Source organism: Cyprinodon tularosa, unplaced genomic scaffold (assembly GCF_016077235.1).
Source record: "Cyprinodon tularosa strain WSP-4 unplaced genomic scaffold, ASM1607723v1 ctg39, whole genome shotgun sequence".
NCBI classification, from domain to species: Eukaryota; Metazoa; Chordata; class Actinopteri; order Cyprinodontiformes; family Cyprinodontidae; genus Cyprinodon; species Cyprinodon tularosa.
In genome coordinates this window covers 628,502-656,069 of record NW_024039107.1, presented here as the reverse complement: position 1 = coordinate 656,069, position 27,568 = coordinate 628,502, and the positions used below count along the sequence as shown (strand labels likewise).

Below are 27,568 nucleotides of genomic sequence, written 5' to 3'. Positions count from 1 at the left end.
GGTGCAGTTCTAAAGTACATCCACTAGATGTCACTAAAGTCTAATCACTAGGCTGGTTTTAGATACTTCAGATAGTTTTAACCTCTCAGATGTGAAATATTGGATCTTCTTTGACTAAATTTACATGAAATCAAATATATTTTCCCCAGTTTATCATTTAAGCTCAAGTCCAAGGCATTTATTTCCCTCCAAAAAAAGCAACAAAAAACTGAAATGTTTTGTTCATCACAATGGTTTTATCACTGCTGCTTACCTGCATTTAAAAAAATGAAAGTCTCGAGAACTGTACTTAACAAAATTCACAAAATGTCTTTTTGTTTACACTTGTGTGTACAAAATGACAAAATAAAATCTAAGTCAAAGAGGCTAATCAGCCACTGATGCCTCAGAGACTTCAGTTAGGCCTTTTTTCACTCATAAATAATCCACTTTGGTGTTTTTGACCAGAACCACAGACAGTGACCACAGAACCTCTACAAACACTCTTACAGGACCCTAAAAAGAAAAAAAGGAAGCAGCTTATTGTGTTTCCATAGGCAAGCAGACATGTTGGGGGGGGACTGAAGGAACAATGTGGCTGCAAGATGTTAGTTGGCTCCCCAGCAGCTGACATGCCTCACGCATGCTCGCTCTTGTTCTCTCAGCAAAACGAGGATGTGGGACATCTGGAAGCAGTCAGGAGGCAACGCGGAGCTGCATCCCCTCCCGTGGCCATTTCTCACGCCGCTGAAATCAAAGCAGGAGGCAGATAATGTCCTGCTGCTTTCAGAGGAGGCAGGACAAGAAGGGACCATCCTGGATGAGATGGCAGACAGTCTGCAATGATAAAAACAACGAGAAAAGTGCAGAAGTGCAGAGAAAACACCTAAAACTGTTTATTCTGTTCCTGCTGTTTGTTTGATGAAGTTACATCATCTAAAATATCAGAAAACAGACAGCTTCAAATGTTGATAAATCATCTTAACGCTCTACATTCCCACAACACATGGCAAAATGAGCAGTGGTGCAAAGTGGCTGGGATTAATTAGATCTTCATTATAGAAAGGCTTAAACATTCATTTCATATTACCTTTAAAGGCAAGATAATGGAGCTGATGTGTGAGAAACATTTCCAAAAATATGCAAAAAAACAATTGTAAATAAGACAAGAAGCCCATAATCAATACATTTTTTAATTTTCAAATTAAAGCAGAAACAGTCACTCATGATTACTGGTTTTTAAACAACTCTACATGTTTTAATGAATATGACATATTTAATACTTAACTGCTATAAAGCAAGCTAATATATGCATGGTTATATGTTAACCATATGTAATTATGCTAATTTAATTAAGATTAAATTTGCTTCTCATTCCATCAATTACTTTTGAAACAAACATCAATGATAAACTATGATAGTTTGGTTTTTATCTGTCATTTCTTCAGTTTTAAGTTTCAGGGATCAGAAAGCTGAACCTGCAGAACTTTCTCACAGATTTGCGATGAAAAGGCGAGCGAAGAACACCTGCTGCTGCGCTGTGGTCTTTTATTTAGTGGAAAGGTATGTGGTTTTCTCCTCACTGGCCTCCAGCACTTGATTGTTACCCCGGTCAGCAGGTTAACCACCCCCCCCCCTGCAGTCACATGAAGAGCTCAGGGATGATTTCTAATTATCTCATAAATAGTTTAAGTTTGGAAACTCCGGCATTCTTCATGCTTTCTACTAAAACTCTACTAAAATTTGATTTAAACAAAAAAAACAAAAAACAACAACCAGTGTGATCCCTTTTCAATTCTTTTAGTAAAATTATTCCTGCTGTAGAACTCCTCTGGTTCTGGTTTCTCACAACCACAAATATTTCCAAACTGTTCCAGTTTTCTTTCATACAATCAAAATACAGGTTGAGTCAAGTTAAATCAGCCAGCTGCCCAGCAGTGTGCAGCCACTGGTCTGAGTCAGGCAGAGGAAACACTTATTCTGTATTTTTAAATCAGTTTTGAGGAGTTATAGCTGTTTTTATTTATTTTTACATTAGTATTTTACATTGTAGCATGCTTACTGTTGTGTTTTTTTTTAGGAAGACAATTTTAAGATCTGTCCAGGGACAGCAGATGAAAAATAGCCTTTTGCAGGAATGCTTTTTAATGTACACTGTCCCTGTCAAATAAATAAATAAAATAAAAACCCTGATCGCTCAGACACTTTGTAAGCTGATATAAAGCAGTTCAATGCATAAAGAATAGTGTTGCACCAATGCCATTTTTTGGCCCCTGATACCTGACTGTGAGTATTGGCCGATACCGTCTGTTTGAAATTGATCTGTGTGTATATATATGAAGAACTGCAAACTACTTGGATGTAAAATAATTGCAATCATGGCTTTGTCAAGCTGATACCTACCTTTGTGAAGCAGGGAAAAAAAAGACTAATACAAAATGAATCCAGTATAACTTTTTATTGCCTACCTGCTATCAGTTCAACACTAATAAAGACACTAAAATATCAGTATAGTTGACGACAGTTAGTCTGAATCTCAGCTAACCTCTTCCTCTGTCTCCTATATAACTCTGATAATCTTTTCTGATCCTGAATAAGGCTAGAACCTCCAAAGCATGATGCTGCCACCCCCACTTGGAAGGTTGATAGACCAGCAGGGTGTCTTTCTGCGACGGAAAATCTGAGCAGAGATGGTTAAAAAATCTATTTTTGTTCTTATACCATTAACCCTATAATGCCAAATGTATCATATTTGATATTTACGGTTTCTGAAATGTTTTGCGTCTGACACCTTTTGCATAATTTAATGGTAAAAACTTTGCTCTAAATCCTATTGTACACAATCAGATATACCTGATAACAGCCAGTAGAAGACTGCACAAAAAATAATCTTATTGCATAGTAATAAATTATTAATATCAAAAATGTATTTCTGTTTTTTCTTTTTACATATTTTGTTAAAAGAGCAAATAAGGAATTCAAACCAAAAACAGTTATTTTCTGTTTGGTTTTGTTCTTGGATCGGGCTTTAAAGGGTTAATGTCTTTAATTTACTCAAGTCATTTAAAGCTGAGTTGTGGTCTCCACATCAAAAATGAAAACATATATTTGCTTAAAATATTAATTTCTCCATTCTGATCATCGTTTAAAATAAATAGGTTTGAGAATCTGATGGAGAAAGAAAAAAGTCTGTCCTTGTTTGCTTTAATTATTTTTTCCTCTTTGTTTAGTGCAGCAATTAAAAGCAGATCATCTTTAGCCTCTGGCCTTTACCATAAAGTGCTCAGAACCTCTTAAAAATGGCTCCTAGACTTAGACAACTTTTATCGTCGTTTTGTATAAACAGAGTGTACACTAAACAAAGTTTTGTTTAATACAGCTTTCCAGACAGTAAATGAACATTTCCATTACATAAAAGTGCATCAGTGATCAAATGTAAACAGTGTGGGGGAAAAAATATGGTGCAAAAACAGCATTGGTATGGATGTTCAGAGCATTAAAGGAATAGTACACCCAAAACATGATTAGCCTTTATTTTCTACTCTCCCCCATGCTGAACAATACTCTGGAGTACTTTTTTGATATCTCGGAAACCGCGGCAGACCAAACCAGATGAAAGTGCGCATTCAGCGTCTGCTCTGCCGATAATGCAAGCGTAGAAGAAGAAATGTGCTGTTTACCTGTGCAAAGAAAGAAACAACGAAAGAAAAATATCTGAGGACTTCAGTGTTGAGGAAGAGCATGAGTTCTTTGCCGAGCTGAATGCGCTGGTTTGGCCTGCCGGCTTCCGTAAATTCGTGAACTCGCAGGCGCGCGCTTTTAGGAAATCCTATACACTTATGCTCTAAAAACATTCTAAATGACTTCGTTTCGAGTAAATTCTGGATGCTACCCACTCAGGACACTTGGAATACATTGGACGAGCAGTATGGAGGAATATTGACACGTTTTTTGTGGACTTTTATGGACCTTTCTGCCTCGGTCGCCATAGACCTCCATTATTTGAATGTCAGCAGACAGCAAGAAGCCTCCCAGATCTCCAGATGCATTTGAGATATCAAAAAAGTACTCCAGAGTGTTGTTCAGCATGGGGGTGAGTAGAAAATGAAGGCTAATCATGTTTTGGGTGTACTATTCCTTTAATATATATGGTGCAAATATGCAGTATTTTGGTTTGGTGTTATCAGTGTGATGCAGAGTCTATGACATCTTTTCAAAAGTTCAGCAGTTTGATGGCAGTGAATACCTGAAATCAGGTATGTCCTGTCACCATAATGAATGCTATTTTTAAGTCGTAGGGAAGTCATATTTGAATGTCAAATCATTCTGGCTTAAACATGTATATAAATGTACTCTTTATCAGACCATATTGTTTTGTTTTTTTCGTTATCTTATGCAGGCCAGTTAGTTATAAGTCAGCTTGTACACCTAAATTCAACCAATCATATATCAACGGTCATCTGTCAATCAAATTTTTTTCAGTCATAGTATCTTGATTCATATGTGGCAGCTAATATACACGACGGTTGAAATTAGAAATAAGAATAATGTCCTTTCCCATTGAGTTCCGTCCCAGTGTTCACGGGGATGGACGTCTGTGTCTTCTGCAGGCGTAGAGCTAACAGAACTGGCGGCGTTGCGAGGCAAGGGCTCAAACATGTACGGCTGGAAGCCTTCTACACCAAACCAAGCTTCTGCCGCCCTGGCGTCCTCTTCCACAACATCTTCGTCCCCGCTTTCCTCCTCTAAATAAAAAATGGATGACGGAGGAGACTCATCCATGACCTCCGACACTAAACTCTCCTCCTCTTGCGTGTTTCCGCTGTCCATAGCGTTCCTTGACAGCGTCGTTTCTAAGTCACCAATTTAGTGCTACTTGGTCCCAATGGAATTTCCCATTCAGAACCTACTAGCACTAAGTTGCTAACTGGTTAGTAAGATGCTTCCGACAAACCCGCCTCAAACAAACATGTAATCCCATCCCCTTGATAAACGACCAATTCCATTCACTTTATTCACTCGTGTAAAGTCGTGCACCAGTCGAGAGAATTTGGAACTGCAACCGTTGGAACAGCAGCTTCCCTGCGACTTTAAATACTGCAGGCAGTATGGAAGTAGCTACCATAGAGGCGCCCTGGGTGAAGAGCCACTCATGTCCACAGATGGACTTAATTAACTAATTACTAATCCTTTGAAGCCAAATGCTTCCAATGGATTTAACTGAGGGATGCTGAATGCCAAAGCAGCATTCTCTGAAACTGAGTTAGATGAAGTTTAGATGGATTTCAGAGTGTTTTGTGGGTGTCCAAAAAAATCCCAATAAAATTGTTAAAACTTATGAAACATAAACTTCAAGGGGAGTAAATAAAGCTGTGTGTCTGCGGCTCCATGGTCCTCGGATTCCTGAATTTCACAGAGAAACCAACTGAGCCTGGAAGAGCTGTTGTTCTCTGGATGTTCACACACAGGATCTCCAAAGACCCTCCTCCAGGACAAGCGCTGTCCTGCCTCCTCCTCCTCCTCTTTCATCTCTGAGCCGCTCTCCGTGGAGAGGGCTGCACATTACAGCCTGTTCTCTAATTAACAGAATAGTTTGCGCCACTTTTGCAACCTCTCCCTTCCACTTCCAATGGACCAGAGACACTGAGCGGATCCAGCTGCGTCAGGTCGCGCTGCACACATGGATTTTTGCGCATCTGCTTTGGTTTTCGGATGGTTACGCGTCGCGCTGCTGTGGGCTGTGCAGTTTGGAGCGCTGGCGCAACACGGTAGGTGCAGCAGAAAAAGATGCATGCAGAGGACGTGGGTCAGGACTGTGCTGAACACACACTCCTCTGATCAAATGGACGTTAATAGACGTAAAAAAGGTCAAATCAAAGAAACATTTGGAAATGTTTAATCAGGTTAAACCCAATCAAACTTTGAAGGACCTGCATTAGGTTCCAGAGGCAATTCTTTAAACAGCTGTAGATTAAATTTAATCTGTAAATACTTTTCTGATCCTTATAGGAAATATATCATTGTAGTCTAGTTTATTTTTATGAGCTAAAAAATAGAGGGTTGGTCTGAAGGAAGAAGCTTATTTTTGGGGGAAAGTGAAACTTCTCTGTTGAGCTGCTGTCAGAGGGTCAAAAGTCTGCAGAGCATCTCAGAGCAGCAAAGCTTAAAACAGTAAACTAAAGGGTGCTGGGGGTCTGGGGTCATAAAAAGAAGCCCTCAGGGGGCCTAATGCAGCTGAGCCAAAGAAAGGTTTGATGAAACTCTTGTCACACAGCTGAGCTGAGCTGGTTTAATTTTCCTTTGACCAGCAGGAAACTAGAGTCCATGAAGCTTAGTAGGAATGTTAAGGAAATTGAATCAGAAGACTCTTCTGAAGCTAGAAATGGGTTCAGACTGATATTTTGGACTGAAATCTGTTTACTTTCTACTCTTCAGTCATATTAACCCTTTACAGTGCAAGTTATAATTTTTGATCACTTGCATAGCCCTTTAAAATGGAGTCTAGAAGCGCAAGATCTATATCCAGCCATTCAGTAAAGATACAGCTGCACATCTTATTTTGGCATTTGACCAATTAGATGAGCCCTTGAAGGATATTATCTACTGTAAATTAAGTTGGGGAAAAAAAGTTAAGAAAAAAAAAAGGTAAAAAGCTAATTTAAAAGTTAATAAGCTTAGTTAACAACTATATTTAGGTCTATGAACTAAAAAGTGTAAGTGCCAGTATCAGCATTAATGCCTCTAAGGTTATGTTGGACCAAACAAATGTGCTGTTTTTCATGAATTTCTTATAGAAGCAGTTTTGTTATTTTTCTTAATATATTCGGACAAGTTGGTGTTTCTTGTTATTACATTGATATTCATTTTTGCCATCAAAATATCCATATTTTTTTAATGATGCAAAGGTAATAAGGTCTTGTCCTGGATTCCAATAACAAAATCGGCTTCAAATTTAGGTTTTAGTATTTTACTGAGAGCACTATAAAGGGTTAAAGCACAAAGCAGGTGTTTACTGATCATTTGATCAATTCAGATCAGTTAATAGTTATTAACCTTACTTTTTTTGGGGGGGGGGCACAGTGGGCTGACAGGAAAGGGGGTATGAGAGAGGGGGAGAGACATGCGGCAAAGGTCCACGGTTCAGAGTCGAACATTAGTCATGTGCACTAACTACTGCGCCACCAAAGCCCTAACCTTATATTTTAGTTTCATTTTCAACAGCCAGACCCAAGCCTGATTACCTTCTGTCCTGGAGAACCGAGTTATCACCTCTAGAGTACCCACATGACAACATGAAGTAGGCTAAACGATCTCAGTTAACATCATGCCTGAGCTAATGTCATACGTAAACAGAAAGAATAAATTGTATGTACCCATCAGAAAAGGATGCAATTAATTTGTAATGCTTTGGATCGTTAGTGAAGCACAGTGGGAACCATTATTTGGAACCCTCGGAGAACGCTTACAGGAAAGGCTGTCAACCCTAATTACTCCAGTGAAGACAAATCCAGGAGGTCTTTTAAAAAAATTATGTTTATAAAATGCCCACAAATAAAGGATTTCCCAGAATTTGGAAGTTTGTTTGGCTTCAATCAGACGTGGTTTCGTCTATTGAAGCTCCATCAAGTCCTTGGAGATTTATTGTCTGGTAAACTGCAGAATCTATTATTTTATCTCTTTATTTCTTGCTCTTAATGTATTATCAGAAAAGCAAAATTAGACAATTTATGTATTAGTTAATGTATGAGTGCACAAAAAGTTTTACTCTTAGTTCTTAACTGAGACTTTTTTAGTTGGACCATAAATTAACTCCAATAAAACTGTTTTAACACTTTTGTTTCACTCCTGAGAAACAGACCACATTATCTCTAACTAATCTGCTCTCCTGCACATCTGGGCCACCAGTGGCTCCCATCCAGTGTGGGATAGTTTCTCTCCCGGGGGCCCGGTTCATTAACTGCCTCCCCCCCTCCTGCCCCAATAAACCCATTAAGCCAGGGGTTTAGCCAGCCGCCCCAGTCTAGTCCACACTCATCCTCCCTGAAGACGTGGCTGTTTGGACAACCTGTGACCTCGCCTGTCTTCATGGGAGCTTCCAGACGGGTTGTGCACTCAGAGGGGCAACAACGTAAACGAGAGCATTTGCTTTAAAGAGGCTGTCAACGTGAGGAGTGGCCATGTTTGGGACTGGGATCATCGGCTGTAACTGTGTTCTGGGCTCAAGACATCCTGAATGTTTGTTTTTTCTTCACGTGTCTTTTACTCCAAGTCAAACAAAGGAAACAAGTCCTCTTGGCCAGAGTCTGTTTACCCGGTTTCACAACAAAGACCTCTGCTGATAGCTTAGACCCTTAAACTTAACGACTGCTGAATAACTGAAACCTCGACTCCACCTTCAAGCGTGGTTATTTAGGCCCCCTTTGGTACAAGCATCCTTTCCTGGGGCGATCCAAAAGAGGCTCATAGGAATGTCTGTTATTCCTGGGAACTCTAATCACCTCGAGGGGTTTAAAGGTCTTTCCTGTTCCTATAATCAACATCAATTTTTTCAAACCAGTAAGAACTAATCAAATCTTTAAAAAGGTGAAATGTTCAGTCGTTAGTTCTTTAACCCTTTAGCATTAAGGTATACGACTCATCTGGTGTTTCCAATAAAGGGAGTCTGCTTATGCTATATGACTAGATAATCCTCTAGTTATTGGAAAAAAGCCCATCCAGCTTCCCTTTAAGGGTAAGATTGAACCAAAGTAAGACGAGTCAGTAATTGAAGAGATAACTGAGTGAAGTGAGATTTGTTTTTGTGCCATTTTATTAGACATTTCCCTCGCTAGAGATGTTATTACTCAACTGTAAATTTGGTATGTTAACTTTATCGCAACGGTTTTCCATTTTGACTGTTTGGAAAAAACAGACTAGGTCTCTTTTTAAAAAATTCTAAAAAATGTCTTTTGCCTCAGGTGGAGCTCAGGTCTCTCAAAGCCTTGTTCCTAAGTGAAGCAGCTCTATCTTCAGAGCTTAGCAACCACACAACCAGACCACCCGGCGTAATGCAAACCCAGCAGGGTAAAGCAGCGTAATGCCATACAAGGATCCACTAAATGTGGAATGATTTTACATAAAGACTTAGAAGGCATCGCTCCTGTTTCAGATGGCATTTCTAGTCTGCATTTTGACCAAATTAGGTCCAGATTGGACCATGTCTGACCATTTTTATAAACAGTTTTTCTGAGAGTAAAGGACGTCAACTTTGTTGGACTGCGGAGGTTAGATTTAAAGGGATTTACTTCTACCATTCTCTCATTATTGTAGATATTTATGTGTTTACAGGCCAGAAGAGGATTAGTCCATACAGTTAGTTCAGGGTCCGTTCCAGTGAGATGTGGTAGGATGGAGGATGAGATGGATAAACACCATAGATGGGACTACGCCTACAGCAGAGGTTCCCAAGCTGGTCTTGGTGGGCCCAAATTTGACTTCAAACTTCTTAACAAATAAAAGTCAATTGCAGTAAAACACTTTAAACCATTAAATCCCCCTATTTCTTTGTTACACCTACAGTATATTAATCTGAGTGCTCCCCACCGTCAGAACTGAACAAGCCTCTTGGATGAGAGGCGAAACATCTACAATACTTTATGTCCAGTTGCCTAAACTGAATTTTTCAAGCTTGACCAATTGACCAATTACAAATTCTAAAGTGCCATTATTTCAAGTTAATTTCTTTTACAGTGTACATAATTCAACATTGCCATCAATGATTAAAAAACAAACACAAAACAGGTAATTTATTATAATGTTCACCTATTAGAAGCTTCCATTGCAGTTACACCAAATCCCTTCAGGGGGCGCACTTTGGAACTCTTTGGGAATTCCCAAAGTGTGCGGGAACCAATGATCTAATGTGAAGGAATGTTATTCCAAAAAAGTTTTTAAAAAACCCAATGGAAACATTTCGTTTCCCATCCAGGAAGCTTTTTCAATTCAAAATGTCAGAAATAGTTTTGAGGCTTTGTAGAGTGGACCACAACAAAGCCTAGTTTTGGCTTAGAAAACATCCAAATTGAACCAGACAAATGGCTCCGCCCCTTTATAGTAGGGTCGTTTGGTTTCTTTGTTAGCCTTTATTACCAGACACATGTCTATGTCTCTGAAAGGGGTCCATAAGGGAGTTGATTGTCTGGCTGAACAGGCGACGTGCTCTGGTCCCGTGTAATGGGGTGGGGCTACAATGATAGCGGGAAGGAATCAACTCAATAGCTGCATTGTAGGTTTTTTAAGGCTGAAATCCATCCCCTCCATCCCCTCCGTTTAAGGTTGGTTTTTCTCTCTTATCAATGGCTTCCCTTCCACCCCTCTCAAAACCACCGTCTTCTTTGTCCAAAATGTGAACATTCTGGACCTCAAAAGAATGTCCTTTGTCCATAAGGTCTAGATGTAATGCCAAGTCTTGTCCAGAGGAAGTCGCTCTTCTGTGGTTTGGTCTCTCTTGTTTTGGTCCATTCTATAAAGCCTTGAAATCACGCTATTTCATTTCGATATTTTGAATTAAAATAGCTTCCTAGATGGAAAGGGAAACGTCTTCAAACTTGAAAACCAAGTCCACTGGATTGTTTAACTTTTTTTGGAATGACTTTGACCTGGATGACTGAGATTCTTTACCAACATACAGTAATGTTAGCGCACCTCTAGTCTGTCTTAATAATTTGGTCACCATCAGATTAAATAAGAAGGTGATATAACATTGATTATTTTCAGGGAAAAAAATAATTTTTTCTTCTCAGGTGCTTTGTCATCTAATGGCCAAAACAGAAAACAGCTTTAAACTAAAATCCAAATGCATCTGAGACTCACTTAAGGGAGACCCCTGCAATGTGTTCAAAGGGTTTAAAGGGTTAGAACATTACCACAACCTTCCTGGTTCCCATTAAGCTAGGTCATCTTACTGTGATTTGGAACCAGTCTGATGGTTTAACTCGTGCCGCTGATTCTGCATCTGGTGGTTCTAATTGACCCTTTAAGACATTGTCTTCGTAATGTTGGTTTTATGGAATTTATATTACATTCTGGCACAACTTTGAGCAATCAAGTAAAGAATGCTCTGTTATTACTCATCTTATTTAGAATTTACATTTCACACAGTTGGTGATTTTTGTGGTCCAGTTGCTGAATGTGAAACATATCTGGGCTTTAATACTTTGAAGCACTGAGTTTCATCACACACTGGTTTTTTCCAACTTTCTCAGCAGGATTTAATATACCTTTCATTAAGAGGCCAGATGTTCAACCATTGAAACAAAATAACTGATAGAGAAGAAAAGTCTTGATAATGGCAGAAATCCATGCACTGATTCCCACATGTGCTGCTTTTGTTTTGTCTACGGTAATCAGCTCCGTTCTGTTGAAGCCAAACAGCCGGACTTCGCTGCAGATAAAAACCTAATCTAATTATGTTCACAGACTCTGGAGTCTGAAGAGCTCATGGAGGGGATTTGATGTGGAACGATTCAGATTCTTAAAACTCGCTTCTATGCCCATTTCAGCAGCGCCTCAGTTGCTCATTTTCACCATCCTCCTTCACAGCTCCAGAGTGTTATCCTGGAGGATATCGGATCCTACGGAGTCCATACCGCAGCGTCAACTTCGACTCCACCGAGATCCAGAACACGGCCATCCAAGACCTGATCTGTGACCACACACTGTCAGCTGGCTGGTACCGGTTCTGGATCAACAACAGGCCAGCGGAGATGCCAACCAGCTGCGTTGAGGTAGGGCATTAGTTACAGGTAATAACTCATTTTACATGTTTGTAAATTAAACATTTTTAAATATATGCTATGTGGACTGTACTCATACCATGCTTATCTAATCCCATCAGCTAAATATGTAGCTTTGTATACAACTTCATTATGAATCATTATCAATTTTGTATGTTACCTTCTGGATTATCTTCGAGTGTTTTTTTAAGGCGTCTTGAGCACATTAATGCAGAGACACACTTACTTAAAGGAATAGTACACCCAAAACATGATTAGCCTTCATTTTCTACTCACCCCCATGCTGAACAACACTCTGGAGTACTTTTTTGATATCTCAAATGCATCTGGAGATCTGGGAGGCTTCTTGCTGTCTGCTGACATTCAAATGATGGAGGTGCCCAGCGCCCGAGGCAGAAAGGTCCATAAAAGTCCACAAAAAACGTGTCAATATTCCTCCATACTGCTCGTCCAATGTATTCCAAGTGTCCTGAGTGGGTAGCGTCCAGAATTTACTCGAAACGAAGTCATTTAGAATGTTTTTAGAGCATAAACAGTAGTGTATAGGATTTCCTGAAAGCGCGTTCACGAGCCTACGGAAACCGCGGCAGACCAAACCAGATGAAAGTGCGCATTCAGCTCGGCAAAGAACTCATGCTCTTCCTCAACACTGAAGTCCTCAGACATTTTTCTTTCGTTGTTTCTTTCTTTGCACAGGTAAACAGCACATTTCTTCTTCTACGCTTGCATTATCGGCAGAGCAGACGCTGAATGCGCACTTTCATCTGGTTTGGTCTGCCGGCTTCCGTAGCGTCATGAATGCGCATGTGCGCGCTTTCAGGAAATCCTATACACTACTGTTTATGCTCTAAAAACATTCTAAATGACTTTGTTTCGAGTAAATTCTGGATGCTACCCACTCAGGACACTTGGAATACATTGGACGAGCAGTATGGAGGAATATTGACACGTTTTTTGTGGACTTTTATGGACCTTTCTGCCTCGGGCGCCATAGACCTCCATTATTTGAATGTCAGCAGACAGCAAGAAGCCTCCCAGATCTCCAGATGCATTTGAGATATCAAAAAAGTACTCCAGAGTGTTGTTCAGCATGGGGGTGAGTAGAAAATGAAGGCTAATCATGTTTTGGGTGTACTATTCCTTTAAATGGTTTCCTGCTTACAGAAAGGTATTTTTGGAGATGTAGCCTCAGCTGATGGGGTTTTAGGACGAAGTTGAGGCCTCTACCATCTGTGATTATTGAAAACATCAAGGTCTGTTTCTAAAGGAATCAAACCTGGATGTGTTTCTAGCTGGAGGCAGAAGTCTACTTTCAATCTCGATTTAGTAAAAGAAATAAAGCACCCAGCATTCATATTGATTTAAACAAACTGATCAATATAAACGTCTGATTGTCGTAATCCACCATTTGCATATAAGATCATTTCTGCTCAGACTAACATTATGAGTAGTGTTGCATCGATATATATTTATATGTATACACACACACATCAATTTCAAACAGATGGTATCGGTATGGTACCGGTATCGGACGATACTGCACAGCCAGGTATCAGGGCCAAAAAATGGCATCGGCGCAGCACTAGATATGAGGAAGAACTTTCCCGCGAATCGTGGTCAAAGTCAGGATTGTATAAAAGCCTCTATTTCTGAGCAGCTGCCATAGAAGGTTTGGATCGTTTCTCACCTCGACTTTGTCATGGTGCTTATTACCTTAGCAGACAGCTTTAATAAGCACCTTTAGCCCAGGTGCGGGGAATAACAAACTCCTGCAGATAATAACTGGTTCTGCTGATGCTCCTCTGACCTCTTGCAGATGAACCGCTGTGGTACCCAGGCTCCCATCTGGCTGTCGCTGAAGGACAGCTCTCTGCCTCGACCCGGCCAAACCCGCCAGCTCTCCGCCTGCGCCACCTGGCAGTTCTTCCAAGGCAGCACCAAAGACTGCTGCCTTTTCCGCATCCCCATCACGGTGAGGAACTGCGGCGAGTTCCTGGTCTACTATCTGCAGCCGACGCAGGGCTGCATGGGATACTGTGCTAAAGGTGAAAATTGTTTTTATATTTCTAACAATGTTGATGATGAAAATTTATCCAGTTAAACTCTCTCTAAATGTCTCAGTTGCTCCAGAGTTAGGATCTAGAGCCTGTTTACCAGGAGAAGCAGACGTTAATGGCCAATGCAAAGGTATCACTTTTGGAAATTTAGAACAAAATCATTTGCAAAACATTTGCATTTCATATAAAATCCCTAAACTATGCATGCACATTCCCAGCTCTGGTCCCTTCCTTACCTTCCCGACCGGTGATCACAGCAGAACTCATTGGACACAGCGTCCACCTCCGGTGCTCCTTTGTCCCGCCGCCCTGGAGCCAGACTCTGGGCTTCCAGGTGGTTTGGGCCAGACACATCAGTAACAAGATGAAGGTCGAGATCAGGCAGGAATCCACGCTGAAGCACTTCTCCCTGGTGGAGATGGATGGCGTTCACTTCCGGCTGGGAGAAACGGTAATTTTCAACAGACTGTGTTGGGATTATTGGAGGGAGGGGAGCACATGTGGAAGGCCTCAGCCTTCGAACTGCAGCATGAGATATGGATCACACTGAACTAGTTTATGTTTTGTGCCGGGCTCAGTCCGAGAAAGTAAAAGCAGACAGTTAATGTTTTTTCAGACTGAGAACAAAGCAAGTGGAAGGTGGAGAAGTGAAATCAAATGCAGGTTAGGAAAAGCCTTGATGCACGTGGGTTTCATTTACTTACACCACAATCTTTACAGTGGATTCCAGCTACACATTGACACAGGTTGATGGGGCTGAACACCAAGTGGAATGAATATTCAAAAAAAAACAAGAGGCGCAATTAGACAGGAAATAAAATAAAAATGGAAAAGGGCTGAAAGTTCAGGAAAAGGAAATGAAGACGGCTCACACCTTCACAGCTTTTAAGTGAATGAGCCCAGAAACACCAGCGAGGGAAACGCAGGGACATCTGGACGTAGTCCATCTATCCATCCATCCATCCATAGAAGAGGATAAGGCAAGGAAATATAAAAAGAAATGTAAACAAATTTAGCCAGGAAGTTTTAACATACAAAGGAAAATAAAAGTTTGCCTATTTTCTCCTGCATTTGGTCGACTCATTTTGCTTCTAACTTAAACGGAAGCATTTAAACAATCAGGCAGCTGAGGACACCTCTATAGGACAGAACCATTAGCCACTTTTGAAGTTCTGTTTTATGTAGACCTCGTTCTGAACAGAAAGGAGAAAGGATATAGATTAGACAGGGATTTCTCCCTCAGTGATCTTACAAATCTTTGTTTCTTTCTTTGCAGTTCTCATGCAGTGTGACGACATTCAAAGTCAACTCCAACAACACCAGATCCTCCATAAGAGAAAGTGAAAGCTTCTACGCCGGGTTAAAGGTCATACTTAGGTTTCTATCATGATCTTAATGATTAAAACCAATTTCCTTCACCAGCTTAACTTATTTTTCCCTCCACAGTTTTCTCCCGACTCTCTTCATATAGCAGAGAACAACAAGGAGCATGAGGTAACCGTCCAAAGCACGGTCCCCATTCCATGCTTCAACTCTGACCTCGGCCAGCAGTGTGGAGTCCCTCTGGCTCTGAGCGTCCATGACCCAGGTCAGATCTGTGAGGATAAATCCGTTAACAGCTGCTTCATCTGTTTTTATTACCAAATAAAGGAGGCAGATGGAAGCAAATAATGTAATATCCACATTTTTAACAGATAATAATGGCTTCATTGCTGCATCGTTGCTGACTTTTTAAAGCAATTGGAGGTCTCTAGACAAGCTCACATGCAGTTAAGTCAGTATTTTGTTAATTAATGGATGAAGGGCTCTAATGGGTTAAATTGGAATCATGTTCCAGGAGAACCTCACAGCACTATGGCACTTGAGAATAATATGCAAATTAGGACCCCCTACTTTAAAGTAAAACTATTGTCATCTTTTAACATCCCCATAGCTTCCTGCATGGACACTGGTCTAACAGAACATCCCTATTTAGTCTTCCTTTATGCAGATGATATCCCATTCGCAGATTATAGATATGCAATATTAAAACATGAACATAATGGCAGAAATCCATGACCTTATTCCCACATGTGCTACTTTTGTTTCGTCAGCAGTAATCAGCTCTGTTCTTTTGAAGCCAAACAGCGGGACTTTGCTGCAGATAAAAACCTGATCGGATTATTCACTGGAATAACCAGTGATCACCTTTTGCCAAAAGGTGTCAAGTATTTCATACTTACTATAAAGCAAAGATTTATACAAGTACTCTTGATCTCTGGTTACCAAAAATGAAAGAAATTAGTATCTGGAACAAAAACATCAGGGATCTTTGTTCCCAGACAATGCAACACTTCAAGGAAAAACTCTCCAACTGTGATACAACTAATGGCAATATCCAAAGCTCAGTGATGACCCACAATGAAGATGCATTAGCAAGTCATATAATGTACTTGAACTGATGAGGGAAGACTTTCACAAATGAACCCCAATTTTGAGAAAAAAAGAAAGAAAAGAGGGATCATGCCTCAAAAAGGGCCAAAGACAAATACCATCATGGCACCTCAATGGTAACACATGGAACAACAGATTGGCAGTACTAGGGAACAAACATGAGAGCGAATTGTAGCTTTAAAGACTCCTGTCTCTAGACTAAACAAATAGCAACAACTCAAGCTTAAATACAGGCATCATGTCCGGGTTAACTGAAGTGTGAAGGTCTTGTGTAGTCTATAAAAGTTACTGTGAAATCTTCAAAATGTGAAGGTCTTGTGTGGACAGTGCATTGGTGATAATGTAAGCCTTAAGCTAAGACTTAATAATTTCATAAAGGATTAGTATGAAGGTTATAAAGTCCTCTGCTGGAATCTGTGTTTTTGTTTTTCTGACAATCCTGTAAATCATCACATCAAAGCCTGCTGAGAAGTTATCATTATAGTTCAGTAGACATCTGTGCCATCTGTTAATGTTAACTAAACACCTTGTTGACATCCACAGACAGCCTTAGGCATGAGGTCCCCAATGTGGTGCTGTCTGCCTGCCAGGTGGAGATGCATCCGAAACCCTGCAGTGATGGCGCCTGTGGAAGCGCAACGTTTGTCCTCACTGCTGTGACAGATTTCACACGTGATGGAAATAGACTGAGCTTGGTCTCTGCTTTGCCTGGACCCGGTGCACCAAGACTCTGGAGGAGCTATACCCCAACATCTATGAAGGTGGGCCTTCATAGGGAGAGATTCATGCAGTGGATTAAATTACCACTGACAAAATTTTTGGTTTGGAGATTGGACTTTTTGGATATTTTTCCCATCATGCCCTCAGCTTCTTTCAGCAGTAGAAAAATACATTTTCCTGCAAAATTGGTCATTCTAAAATTACTAGATGTACAAATCCTCCCCACCCACCTGAGTCAGAGAAACCTGGGTTAAGCCGGCTTCGCTTGCACAGATCTTCCAGGATCTTTCAGGATTATTTCATGAAATAATACCGCTGTGTGCAATTTATTAAAAGTGATCTTGTCTGCTACCAAAAAAAGCTCAGGTCTCAATTCAATAATATCTGACATGTTGGGTTGTCCTACCCGAATATTGTACCATATGTGGCGTTAGGAGCAAACTGTTCAATTTGATGTGTGGCCAATCAGAAAGGGTTTTCTTGGGAGGAAAAATAGAAAACTGGTCTGGTTGCTTTGATTATATTAATTTGATTAAGGGTCCGAGTTCTGAATTCTGCATTCCTTGAGACCATGTCTACCAAAAGGGATTATAAAAACATATTTATAGTTATTGTCCATCTTTTAATTTTGTTGGAGGATATAAAAGATTTTATCATACATCCTATCTTTTAATCTAAACTATTAAATAGCAGCAGTACATACTAACATTGCTGACAGAAGGGAGGTTTGATCACCCTTATTTAAACCTTATACATTAAAGTCTGTTTATTTTATAAGTAGGGTCATCAAACATTAATGACACCTAATTTTAGCTCCAAACAATTATCTGAACTTTTTACATCTTTAACTGAAATTGAAAAAGCCAGATGTGTCCCCCTAACCTGTGCCCTTCTTCCAGGTCATTGTTCAGGACATTCCCACTTCCATCTGTTACTCTTTGACTGACCCACATGTCCTCACATTTGATCGCAGGTAATTAATACCTCAAAATTGGTTCCATAGAAACAGATCAACTGTATTAAAACCATGATATTGTCTTGAATCTGCTATTTCTAGGCGTTATGAGAACCACCAGACGGGCACATTTGTTCTGTATCGAAGTCTTGCCAGGAGGTTTGAGGTCCATTCTCGCCAGTGGGACTGTGGAAGCAGACACTACTCAGTGGCCTGCAATTGTGGCGTCGCTGTGCAGGAGGGGAATGACATAGCAGTCCTTGACATGTGCAATGGCCAGCTTCAAGAAACTCGACCTCAACTTATTTTGAAGAACCTTGGAGATGAGGGTAGTCGGGTCAGGGTCCTGGAATCCCATCAGGGAAAGAAGGTCACCGTAGGTATCTGAAAATTTTACCACAAAGTTTTTGCTTCATTTGTGCTTAGATGATGGATATTTACTTCCACCAATATTAACTCCCATGTTGTAGTTCATCTTTCCCTCCGGGGCCTTTGTCAGGGCGGATGTCAGTGACTGGGGGATTAGCTTGTCCGTGAGAGCCCCAAGCATCGACTTCCACAACACTCAGGGACTGTGTGGAACATTTGACCGCAACAGCAGCAATGACTTCCATGGTTCAAACAGTGGCTTTTATGCTACTGAACAGGTGGATCACTTCATTGAGGACTGGAGGTCAGCAAGTTAAACTTAAGAGAAGGTCTTTGCTTAAGACCTGATTCAATTGAAGTTCCTGATTCTCTGATGCATCTTCACAGTTCCTTGATGTAATGGTTTTCATTTCTTTTGTGTTAGGATAGCTCCTGGGGAGAGTTTATTTGACAGTACACCCCATGTGATCACTCAAAAGGTCAGGCAGCCTTTTTGTCAGTGCCACAAGGAGTATACCCCCTCTCAACAATATAGTAGAGGGATGGTACACAGTTATTCGGGTCACTCTGACTGCACTGCATACGATAATGTGGATTACACATCGGTTTTTCCTTCCATGGATACAACAGTGGAATACATTAAGAGCCCCAAAAGTCCCCTGCATGACCTTTGGATTAAAGGGGAGAAAAAACAACATGGCGACAATTTTGGACTGGACGAGGAGTTGAGGGAAGATCTGCTGCTTTCAGTAGATAGACCAAAGAGACAGGCTGTATTCGAATTTCAGCCAGTCTTTGTCGCTCAAAGCCTGAGCCAAGCAGATTTGGAAGGTCTTTCCTATTTTTTCCCTGAAGATCACCTGGCAGAAGCTAGACCAAAAGTTCAGCCTGAGTGGCCTACACCGACGGGGCTGACGTCAGCCAAAGCCCTGGAGGTATGCAAGCTGGCCTTGGTCAACTCCACTGTTGGTACCATGTGTGGGAGTCTGCTGGGACGCCATCTTGACGAGGCGGTGGATCTCTGTATGATGGACCTACAGCTGAAGGATGACTTGGGCTGGGAGGAAGCCCTCCTGCCCTTCCTGGAGAACGAGTGTGAAAGACAGCTGCTGGAGAATAGGACCCAGCGGGCCATGGAGGCTCATACTTCACCAGGTACCTCTGCTGAAGTGCTGATGGCACTGCGTTGCCCAAACTTGTGCAATGGTAATGGAGAGTGCACCGAGTGGGGTTGCCAGTGTTATTCCAGTTACAGCAACCATGACTGCCGCCTTGCCATCAGTAAGTATCTGTGAATAATCCTTGAACATTTTCTAGAATCGGTGAATTGTGTTAATGGCATTACAGAAGTGTCAGTTTGAAATCTAGTGAACAAACAACTCTTCCAACAGGTCAGCCAATTGAGATAACCGATTTGGAAAATGGTGGACTATGCGACATCCGAACCTTTGACTGTCGCAGTGTTCGAGTCTTTGGCCTGGGCTTCATTGATTCTGCGGACCTGAGCTGCCTCGCCACAAGACTGAAGGTGAGTAAAGGCAAAGTTGGGCTAAGAAGCCTTAAGACAAAAGCATTGTTGCAGTTTCTTTCTCAACTTCCTCTACAGTACATTAACAACGGTTGGATTCCAGGGGAACAGCACAAGACAAAGGCAACTTTCCTCAGCTCCAAGACTTTGAACTGTGTTGTTCCCTCACTTAGCAGCACCGCCATCAATACAGAAGACTTCATGATGATCAACAAACCATACGCACGCTGGGACATCAAGGTACTATATTTACCTGTAGTTTTTTGGTCGTTTTCTAAAAGGTACATATTTATTTTGGTGCTTTATCTTGGTTTTTAGGTGACCAATGATGACTCCCAGTACAGCCAGGAAAAGATTCTGACGATTTATGATGGCGCTTGCCAGGTCTGCGAGGCATCAAACTCAGGGCTCTGTAAATTAAAGGTAACCGCTTTGTCATAGGGGATCAGTGTTGTTATCCATTTCACCTCACGAAAATACAACAGAATATGACAGCAATATGCCTCCAGAGGATTTATTGAAGCTTTCCCTAATGCTATGGAACCTTTTCATGTGATTTCAGGGGTGTTCAGTGGAAGAGGTTTTGCTCATAGTCTACATGGGTCTAACTGAAAGCAGTCAGTCATTTTATGCTTCTTGCTAAACAGCTGTTTTATTTAGAGACTACACTCCTATAAAATAGTACAGAGGGGTCTTTTTATCATTGCTGGGAACCATCGTTTATATGTCTGCAAATAGGCAAACAAACTAGAGTGAAAACAGACGCACAAACAGCCGCAAAGATGAGTCAAAAAGATGTGCAGATGTTTAAAAACGATGTGAGGAGCAAGAAGCGCATGATAGTTATATGAAGCATTAATTCAATATTAGAGCTGATTTCTTACTACTAACATATAGTTTGTTGCAAAAAGAAGATTGTTAACGTTTTCTGTTTCCTTCATCTTTGGTTCTAGGAGAACTCTTGTAACATTGATGGGATGTGTTTTGCAGCCGGAAGCATCAATCCCAGCAGCCCTTGCTTTATCTGTCAACCAGACACCTCCAAATTCACCTGGTCTTTAAACCAAGGTATGAAAATCATTTAACTGAAAAATAAAAATTAACAGCAGCTGATGTAAAGTGAGGTAGAACTGCATGAAACTGCGTATATTAGCAGGATTCCTGGCTGGCTAATGCTGTAGTGGGAGTCCAGCTGGGATCCTGTTTGTCTCCATTAGCAGATAAAAGGAGCTTTCCCAGCATGTTCTGACCTGTCGTTTAACCACTGCTGGGGTAGGAGTGGGGGTAAATCACATGTTTGATCCACACAGCAGCACAGAGGGACTATCATACTGGGAGAAGTGAGGCTACCCTGCAGTAAATGTCTAACTGAATCAAGTGTTATTCCCATAATCAGCCCCTGATCTGGACCAAAACACAAAGCACCACCAGGACCCAAGTACTTTATCTTGACAAGTTAAAGTCCTCACAGGTTTCAGAGATATGATTAAACCAGAAAATGGCATTAATCATTTCTCTCACTGACATTAAATCAGACGTTTTTCTTTTTTGAGTCGGTCAGGATTAGCAAAAGTATTGTTTTGCACCAACATCAGCTTGTGGCTTTTAGTGAACCTGGTAATTTCTATAAAGATGAATACACCAAACAAAAACGGCATTTTGGAGAATTTTGCTTTTGATCAGAAACTCAAATACAGTCCTTCCCAGTGATCAGTCCTGGTCTGCTTTCCTGGTTCGGGTAAAATGTTTGTTGGAAGAGGATTGGAGTAAGAACACGCCTCTGGGGGGCGCTGTTCCCGATCAATAACGCAGCTGGATTACGCTTCGACCTGGATCATCTCAGCTAGAGATGATTAGCAGAGATTTGGACATTTCATATTAATCAGCCATTGAGGTAAAAGGAGTCTCAAACTGAAAGAGTAATTGTTCTGGGACACAGAGTTACCAAATATGGATGAATTCATCCTTCTGCTATCAGTAACATTAATACTAAAAAGTGTTTTAACAGGTGATCATTTAAAATCAAAGCAGTTTAAAAAAAAAAACATGAGATGCTTTAAGAAATCCAACATCCCAAAGTATTTTAGACATACAGGAGGCTCTCGCTGCTTTTAAATAAGAATGTTGATGTTTGACGAATCAGAAAGAGGTAGAACAAGTTTAACATCTGTGGAATATTTGCACCAAATAAACATCTGCTCTCTGAGGTCAGACTGAAGTTTCCCCAAATAGAAAGCAAACAAAAACCTGGGGTGCCATTTATCAAAGACTTTGCAGGATCCATATTAAAAATGTGTGTACGCCCAGGAGGTGGAAATAACGTAAGCAAAATATGCTTTAAATGTATTAAACTAGGCACAAAAAAACTACATTTGCTAGAAAAGTCCCGGCTGCACAGAAACAAGGCTCCACCTTCTGTTGGTCCCTCTACATGCTGACATTAAACCATCAAAGATCCATGCAAAGCAAAGCACATCCAAAATCTGCGCACTCATGAATAAATAGTGCGAGAAACCTCATATTTTCAAACCAACTTTGTTTTTGATATATCACAACCTTCTATTTTGAACATATATAAGCTTGATAAATTAAGTCAATATAGTTTATTTCTATAGCGCCAATTCTCAACACGTCATCTGCAGTCAAATTGATTCAAAGTTTTCTATCCAGGGAAAACCAATTGATTCCATTGACTAATTTACTCGGAGGCAATCCCTCTCACTAAGCATACTTGTAGTGACAGTGGAGAGGAAAAACTCCCTTTTAACAGGAAGAAACCTCCAGCAGAACCAGGCTCAGTGTGAGGGGCCATCTGCCGAGGCCGACTGGGGTTTAAGACAGAAGCAGAGATACAAAAAGCAGCTGTAAAAGGCGACTCCGTCCAGCAAACACACAGCCAGGCAGACGAGCTCTGAGCCAGCTCCCATGTCAGAGGATGAAGAGAGCACATCCAGCCAATCACAGTCAGAGAAACAGGACTACACTGAAAAACAGGCCAACCTCCACCATCTACATACAAAGGTGGCAGCAGCACAGTTGATATTTCTCTCCAGGATGGAGTCATCCAATGCTGTAGCAGCAGATGTCTTTATAAACTTTGAAATATCAGATAAACAGCGTAGACTAGTGTAATGTTATGGCTGAAAAGGCATTTAATGAGATTAAACATTAGAATTCAGTGAGTTGCAGGAGAGCAGAGCCACTTTGGAGATGAAAATGTCAAATCTCCAGGGTTGGTTCATGCTCCTCTGCTGTAAGCCAAGCAGTATTAGAAGTATGATCCCTGTACAGGAAGCTAACTGATCTTGGATGCTGCAGCTGGAGACATGAGCATGCCTGTTTACAGTGACTCATCCAGGAAAGGCCTGGTCGTAAAGAGTCTCCCTGAGCACAGGAAGCCTCTGTCATCAAATATCAGAAGGTGCAGAAGAGTAAATGAGAAGGTGGGGATAACCAGAGGTGTTGCTTTGATATACCACCGGATAACAGTCGTTTCCGTTTTCCAGTCAACGAGCCTCCATCCTTCCACCCGCCTCAGAGCGGTTTGCGCACGTTCACCGGAGAGAATTTCGTCTTCCAGTTTGCGGCGTCTGACCCTGAGGGGTCAGCTCTGCTTTTTCAGCTGGAGGAGGGGCCAGAGAAGGCGGTGCTCTCTCCAGCCGGCCTCCTCATCTGGAGGGTCCCATCAGTTCAGCTGAAGGAGGTGGTTCAGCAGACATTCACTTTCACTCTCTCTGATGAGTGCAATGCTCAGAGCGCCTTTACAGTGGAGGTAAAGTTAAATAAAGCAGCAGGGTTGATACAGTCAAGGCTTCATCAGCTAATTTTGTGCATCGCTTAGGTTGATGTGGTGCCATGCGGTTGCCTGAATGGAGGGACATGCGTGACAGATGTCAGTTTTCCTGCTGGCAGTGGAAAGTACTTATGCGTTTGTCCTGAGGGCAAACAGGGCGAGTTCTGCGGAGAGGAGGTAGATCAGTGTTTGTCGTCTCCATGTGCAGCCGGCAGGTGCATCAGCACAGCCAGCGGGTACAGATGCGACTGTCCCGTCGGGCTGGGAGGTAAGAACAGACGGGTTTTATCACCAGACATGATTACAGAATCTCTCTGTGACATCATCGGCTTTTGCTTTTGTTTGCAGGCCTAACATGCCAGGAGGACATCGATGAGTGTGACAGGAATCCATGTTTTCCAGGAGTCCGGTGCTTCAACAGCATCGGCTCCTTCAGCTGTGGTCCATGCCCCAAAGGCATGCTGGGAAACGGGACTACTTGTACAGGTACGATTGGAGTAACTCAGTTTTCTCACCAATAATTACAGTTTTCATGATTTTTCTAATTTTAATTATAGGTCTTCCTTATAAATCAGGAATAATCAAATTAACTAGAAGTAAAGATATTTCCCTTTATGTGGCACAGTTCTAGATCGTTCAAGTTTATATTTCTACACTGCAAAAACGACCTAGAAATAAGTACAAAAATACTTAAATTAAGGGAATTTACTCTTAAGTTGAGCAGGTAAATAAGATCGTTTGCCAATGGAATGAGTATTTTTACTCTTAGAACAAGATAATTAGATAATATGCATTTGAAATAAGACAATGCAGTTATTTTTTCTTATTTTAAATGTAGATTTTCTTGTTCCATTGGCAAAGTGTCTCACTTACCTCCACAATTCAAGAAAAAAATTACTTATTTTAAGAAAAAAATACTTTAGATTTACATTTTTTGCAGTGTATAAGTGACATTTCCCTTAAAATATTTAGAACTCTTACAAATATCTCTAGTTCTTCATGTTCTTTTCTGCAGATTTTTTTTCTCCCATGATAAGATAACCCTAAACGGGACCTAACTTACGGACGGGCAAAAGTATTTAGTCAGGAAAGTTTTCTGTAATGTCCGTTTTTTCTCATACACTTTAGCGATGTGAGACAAAATTAGTTTCAGCAGTAAAATAATGTTTTTTTTTTAGCAGTAATCAACAAAACAAAGCATATTCATACTGTCTTTTGTTGTTTATTGCCAATACTTATTTTCCACCATAACTTAAAAATCAATGTTTTAAAAATCAATCCTAGAATTATTTCCTGGATTTATTTTTCTCATTTTGTCTCTCATAGTTGAAGTGTACCTAAAAAGAAAATGTAACAGACTTTTTTCACCGTTCTAAGTAGGAACACTTAGACTAAATACGTTTAACTTGTTCTCATTGTTTAGCGCTCACTTAAATACCTTCAAACGATTCAAGAACGACTCAAGATTTACTGTCCTACAGATTTTAGATGCATCCCTGCTTCAACACAGCTGAATCAAATGAATGGCTTGAAAAAGTAATCAATCATTTGATTCAGCTGTGTTGAAGCAGGGATGCATCTAAAATCTGTAGGACAGTAGATCTTGAGGACCAGGGTTGGAGACCACTGATCTAAACCATAACGCGACGCCCTCCATGCCAAACTGTTGCAAAGGTCAAAACAGTTTGACTCATTTGTGCCGCCTAAATTCACAGCAAATCCAAAACTAAATGTTTAATCAATACCCGGAGTTTGCATGTTCTCCTTGAGCATGCGGGGGTTCTCTCTGGGTACTCCGGCTTCCTCCCACAGTCCAAAAACATGACTGTTAGGTTAATTAGCTTCTCTGTCCAGGGTGTACCCCGCCTCTCACCCATTGACAGCTGGAGATGGGTACCAGCACCCCTTGCGACCCCAATTGGGACAAGCGTGTCAGATAATGGATGGATGACCAATACCCGAATATACAGAATCCAGCCTTTAACTGCAGCAATTGCAGCAATTCAGTCTAAAACAGCTTTCTTCTTTTTAGCTTTCGTAAAATACTAAATGAGCTATACTTCAATAGTGCTTCATCAAGTTTGAGGACGTTACACTACATTCAGTCCTGCATACATTCACTAGCTGATGATGAGATGTAAAGCAGGACGGCATGCCACCACTTCAAAGTCACATGCAGGCAAGCAAGAAGATGGATGAGACCCATTTGCCTTCAGCACTTTTTGTCTCCAACATTCTTCAGTTCCCTGAACTCAAATTGACCCACAGAGTTTTTGATCCTTTTCCATCTCTTAATCAAATTAGGAGAGGAAATCGCTACCCAACACGGTTTCATGTGTCCGGAAATAGAATCAGTGGAGAACAACTGTAAACATACAAGCCCCCCCCCGCCCGCCCCGCTTTATGGCCACAATCATGGAGCCGATCAACAGCAATATTCGATAATGCTATCCAGGAGGATTTCAGGAACCAATCAGAGGCCAGATTGCACATAAAATCATTTGCATTTGAGTGACTGATGTTGGTTCAAACAGGTTTCCCTGATTTTATTTTTATTTCCATAAAATGGAAAAAACAGTTTGTTTGCTGAATGAAGAGGAAGCTTCAGGTACTTCTGCTCTGCAGAGCCTCTGAGGAGCACTCAGCAGGGATGGAGCGCTTTCAGTAAATGGAAAGCAGATGCCTGATTGTGGCAGAAACACGTTTTCATCCATGTTCCTCGCTTGCTTCCAGCTAAGTTTAGTCAGTCTTCATGTTTACAGTGCTGGGAAAAGCCTTTGCGACACTTTAATGTTTCACATGTTCAAACAATTATCAACATCAGACAAAGATAACCAAGGCAAATTAAAGGAATAGTACACCCAAAACATGATTAGCCTTCATTTTCTACTCACCCCCATGCTGAACAACACTCTGGAGTACTTTTTTGATATCTCAAATGCATCTGGAGATCTGGGAGGCTTCTTGCTGTCTGCTGACATTCAAATAATGGAGGTCTATGGTGCCCGAGACAGAAAGGTCCATAAAAGTCCACAAAAAACGTGTCAATATTCCTCCAGACTGCTCGTCCAATGTATTCCAAGTGTCCTGAGTGGGTAGCGTCCAGAATTTACTCGAAACGAAGTCATTTAGAATGTTTTTAGAGCATAAACAGTAGTGTATAGGATTTCCTGAAAGCGTGCACATGCGCGCTCATGACGCTACAGAAGCCGGCAGACCAAACCAGATGAAAGTGCGCATTCAGCGTCTGCTCTGCCAATAATGCAAGCGTAGAAGAAGAAATGAGCTGTTTACCTGTGCAAAGAAAGAAACAACGAAAGAAAAATGTCTGAGGACTTCAGTGTTGAGGAAGAGCATGAGTTCTTTGCCGAGCTGAATGCGCTGGTTTGGTCTGCCGGCTTCCGTAGCGTCGTGAACGCGCATGTGCGCGCTTTCAGGAAATCCTATACACTACTGTTTATGCTCTAAAAACATTCTAAATGACTTCGTTTCGAGTAAATTATGGACGCTACCCACTCAGGACACTTGGAATACATTGGACGAGCAGTATGGAGGAATAGTGACACGTTTTTTGTGGACTTTTATGGACCTTTCTGCCTCGGGCGCCATAGACCTCCATTATTTGAATGTCAGCAGACAGCAAGAAGCCTCCCAGATCTCCAGATGCATTTGAGATATCAAAAAAGTACTCCAGAGTGTTGTTCAGCATGGGGGTGAGTAGAAAATGAAGGCTAATCATGTTTTGGGTGTACTATTCCTTTAAAAAAAGGCTTTTTAAAAGATTTTTAACGTAAAACAAAAAGGGACTCAAACCAATATGACTTAAGGGGAAAAGTAACGACCATCAGTTGAGCGGCTATAGAACACACTAAAAAAAACACTATCAGACAGAACCTACCTGACTGCACGAAGTAGGCTCATGATCTGAGGAAGCAACAAATCATGCCCCTATGGAAAATA

The 27,568-nt window shown here is 41.1% G+C and overlaps 1 protein-coding gene across 3 annotated transcripts in view; it reads left to right on the top strand.

Moving 5' to 3' along the window:
* The first annotated feature begins 5,494 nt into the window (after nt 1–5,494).
* The window catches only part of si:ch211-246m6.5 (von Willebrand factor D and EGF domain-containing protein), a 45,984-nt gene continuing 23,910 nt past the window's right edge, over nt 5,495–27,568 (top strand). For 2 of the 3 annotated variants that reach the window (XM_038297520.1, XM_038297518.1), the window contains exons 1-19: nt 5,495–5,747; nt 11,560–11,744; nt 13,570–13,798; nt 13,875–13,940; nt 14,029–14,261; nt 15,087–15,176; nt 15,257–15,398; nt 16,787–17,004; nt 17,863–17,936; nt 18,021–18,294; nt 18,389–18,591; nt 18,712–19,568; nt 19,679–19,815; nt 19,894–20,055; nt 20,134–20,238; nt 20,769–20,883; nt 23,322–23,587; nt 23,657–23,876; nt 23,957–24,094. In XM_038297520.1, the coding sequence (XP_038153448.1) occupies nt 5,660–5,747; nt 11,560–11,744; nt 13,570–13,798; nt 13,875–13,940; nt 14,029–14,261; nt 15,087–15,176; nt 15,257–15,398; nt 16,787–17,004; nt 17,863–17,936; nt 18,021–18,294; nt 18,389–18,591; nt 18,712–19,568; nt 19,679–19,815; nt 19,894–20,055; nt 20,134–20,238; nt 20,769–20,883; nt 23,322–23,587; nt 23,657–23,876; nt 23,957–24,094 (3,802 nt within the window). In that variant the 5' untranslated portion in view covers nt 5,495–5,659. The remainder of the gene's footprint in view (nt 5,748–11,559; nt 11,745–13,569; nt 13,799–13,874; nt 13,941–14,028; nt 14,262–15,086; nt 15,177–15,256; nt 15,399–16,786; nt 17,005–17,862; nt 17,937–18,020; nt 18,295–18,388; nt 18,592–18,711; nt 19,569–19,678; nt 19,816–19,893; nt 20,056–20,133; nt 20,239–20,768; nt 20,884–23,321; nt 23,588–23,656; nt 23,877–23,956; nt 24,095–27,568) is intronic. The other variant, XM_038297519.1, reaches the window with a different exon arrangement.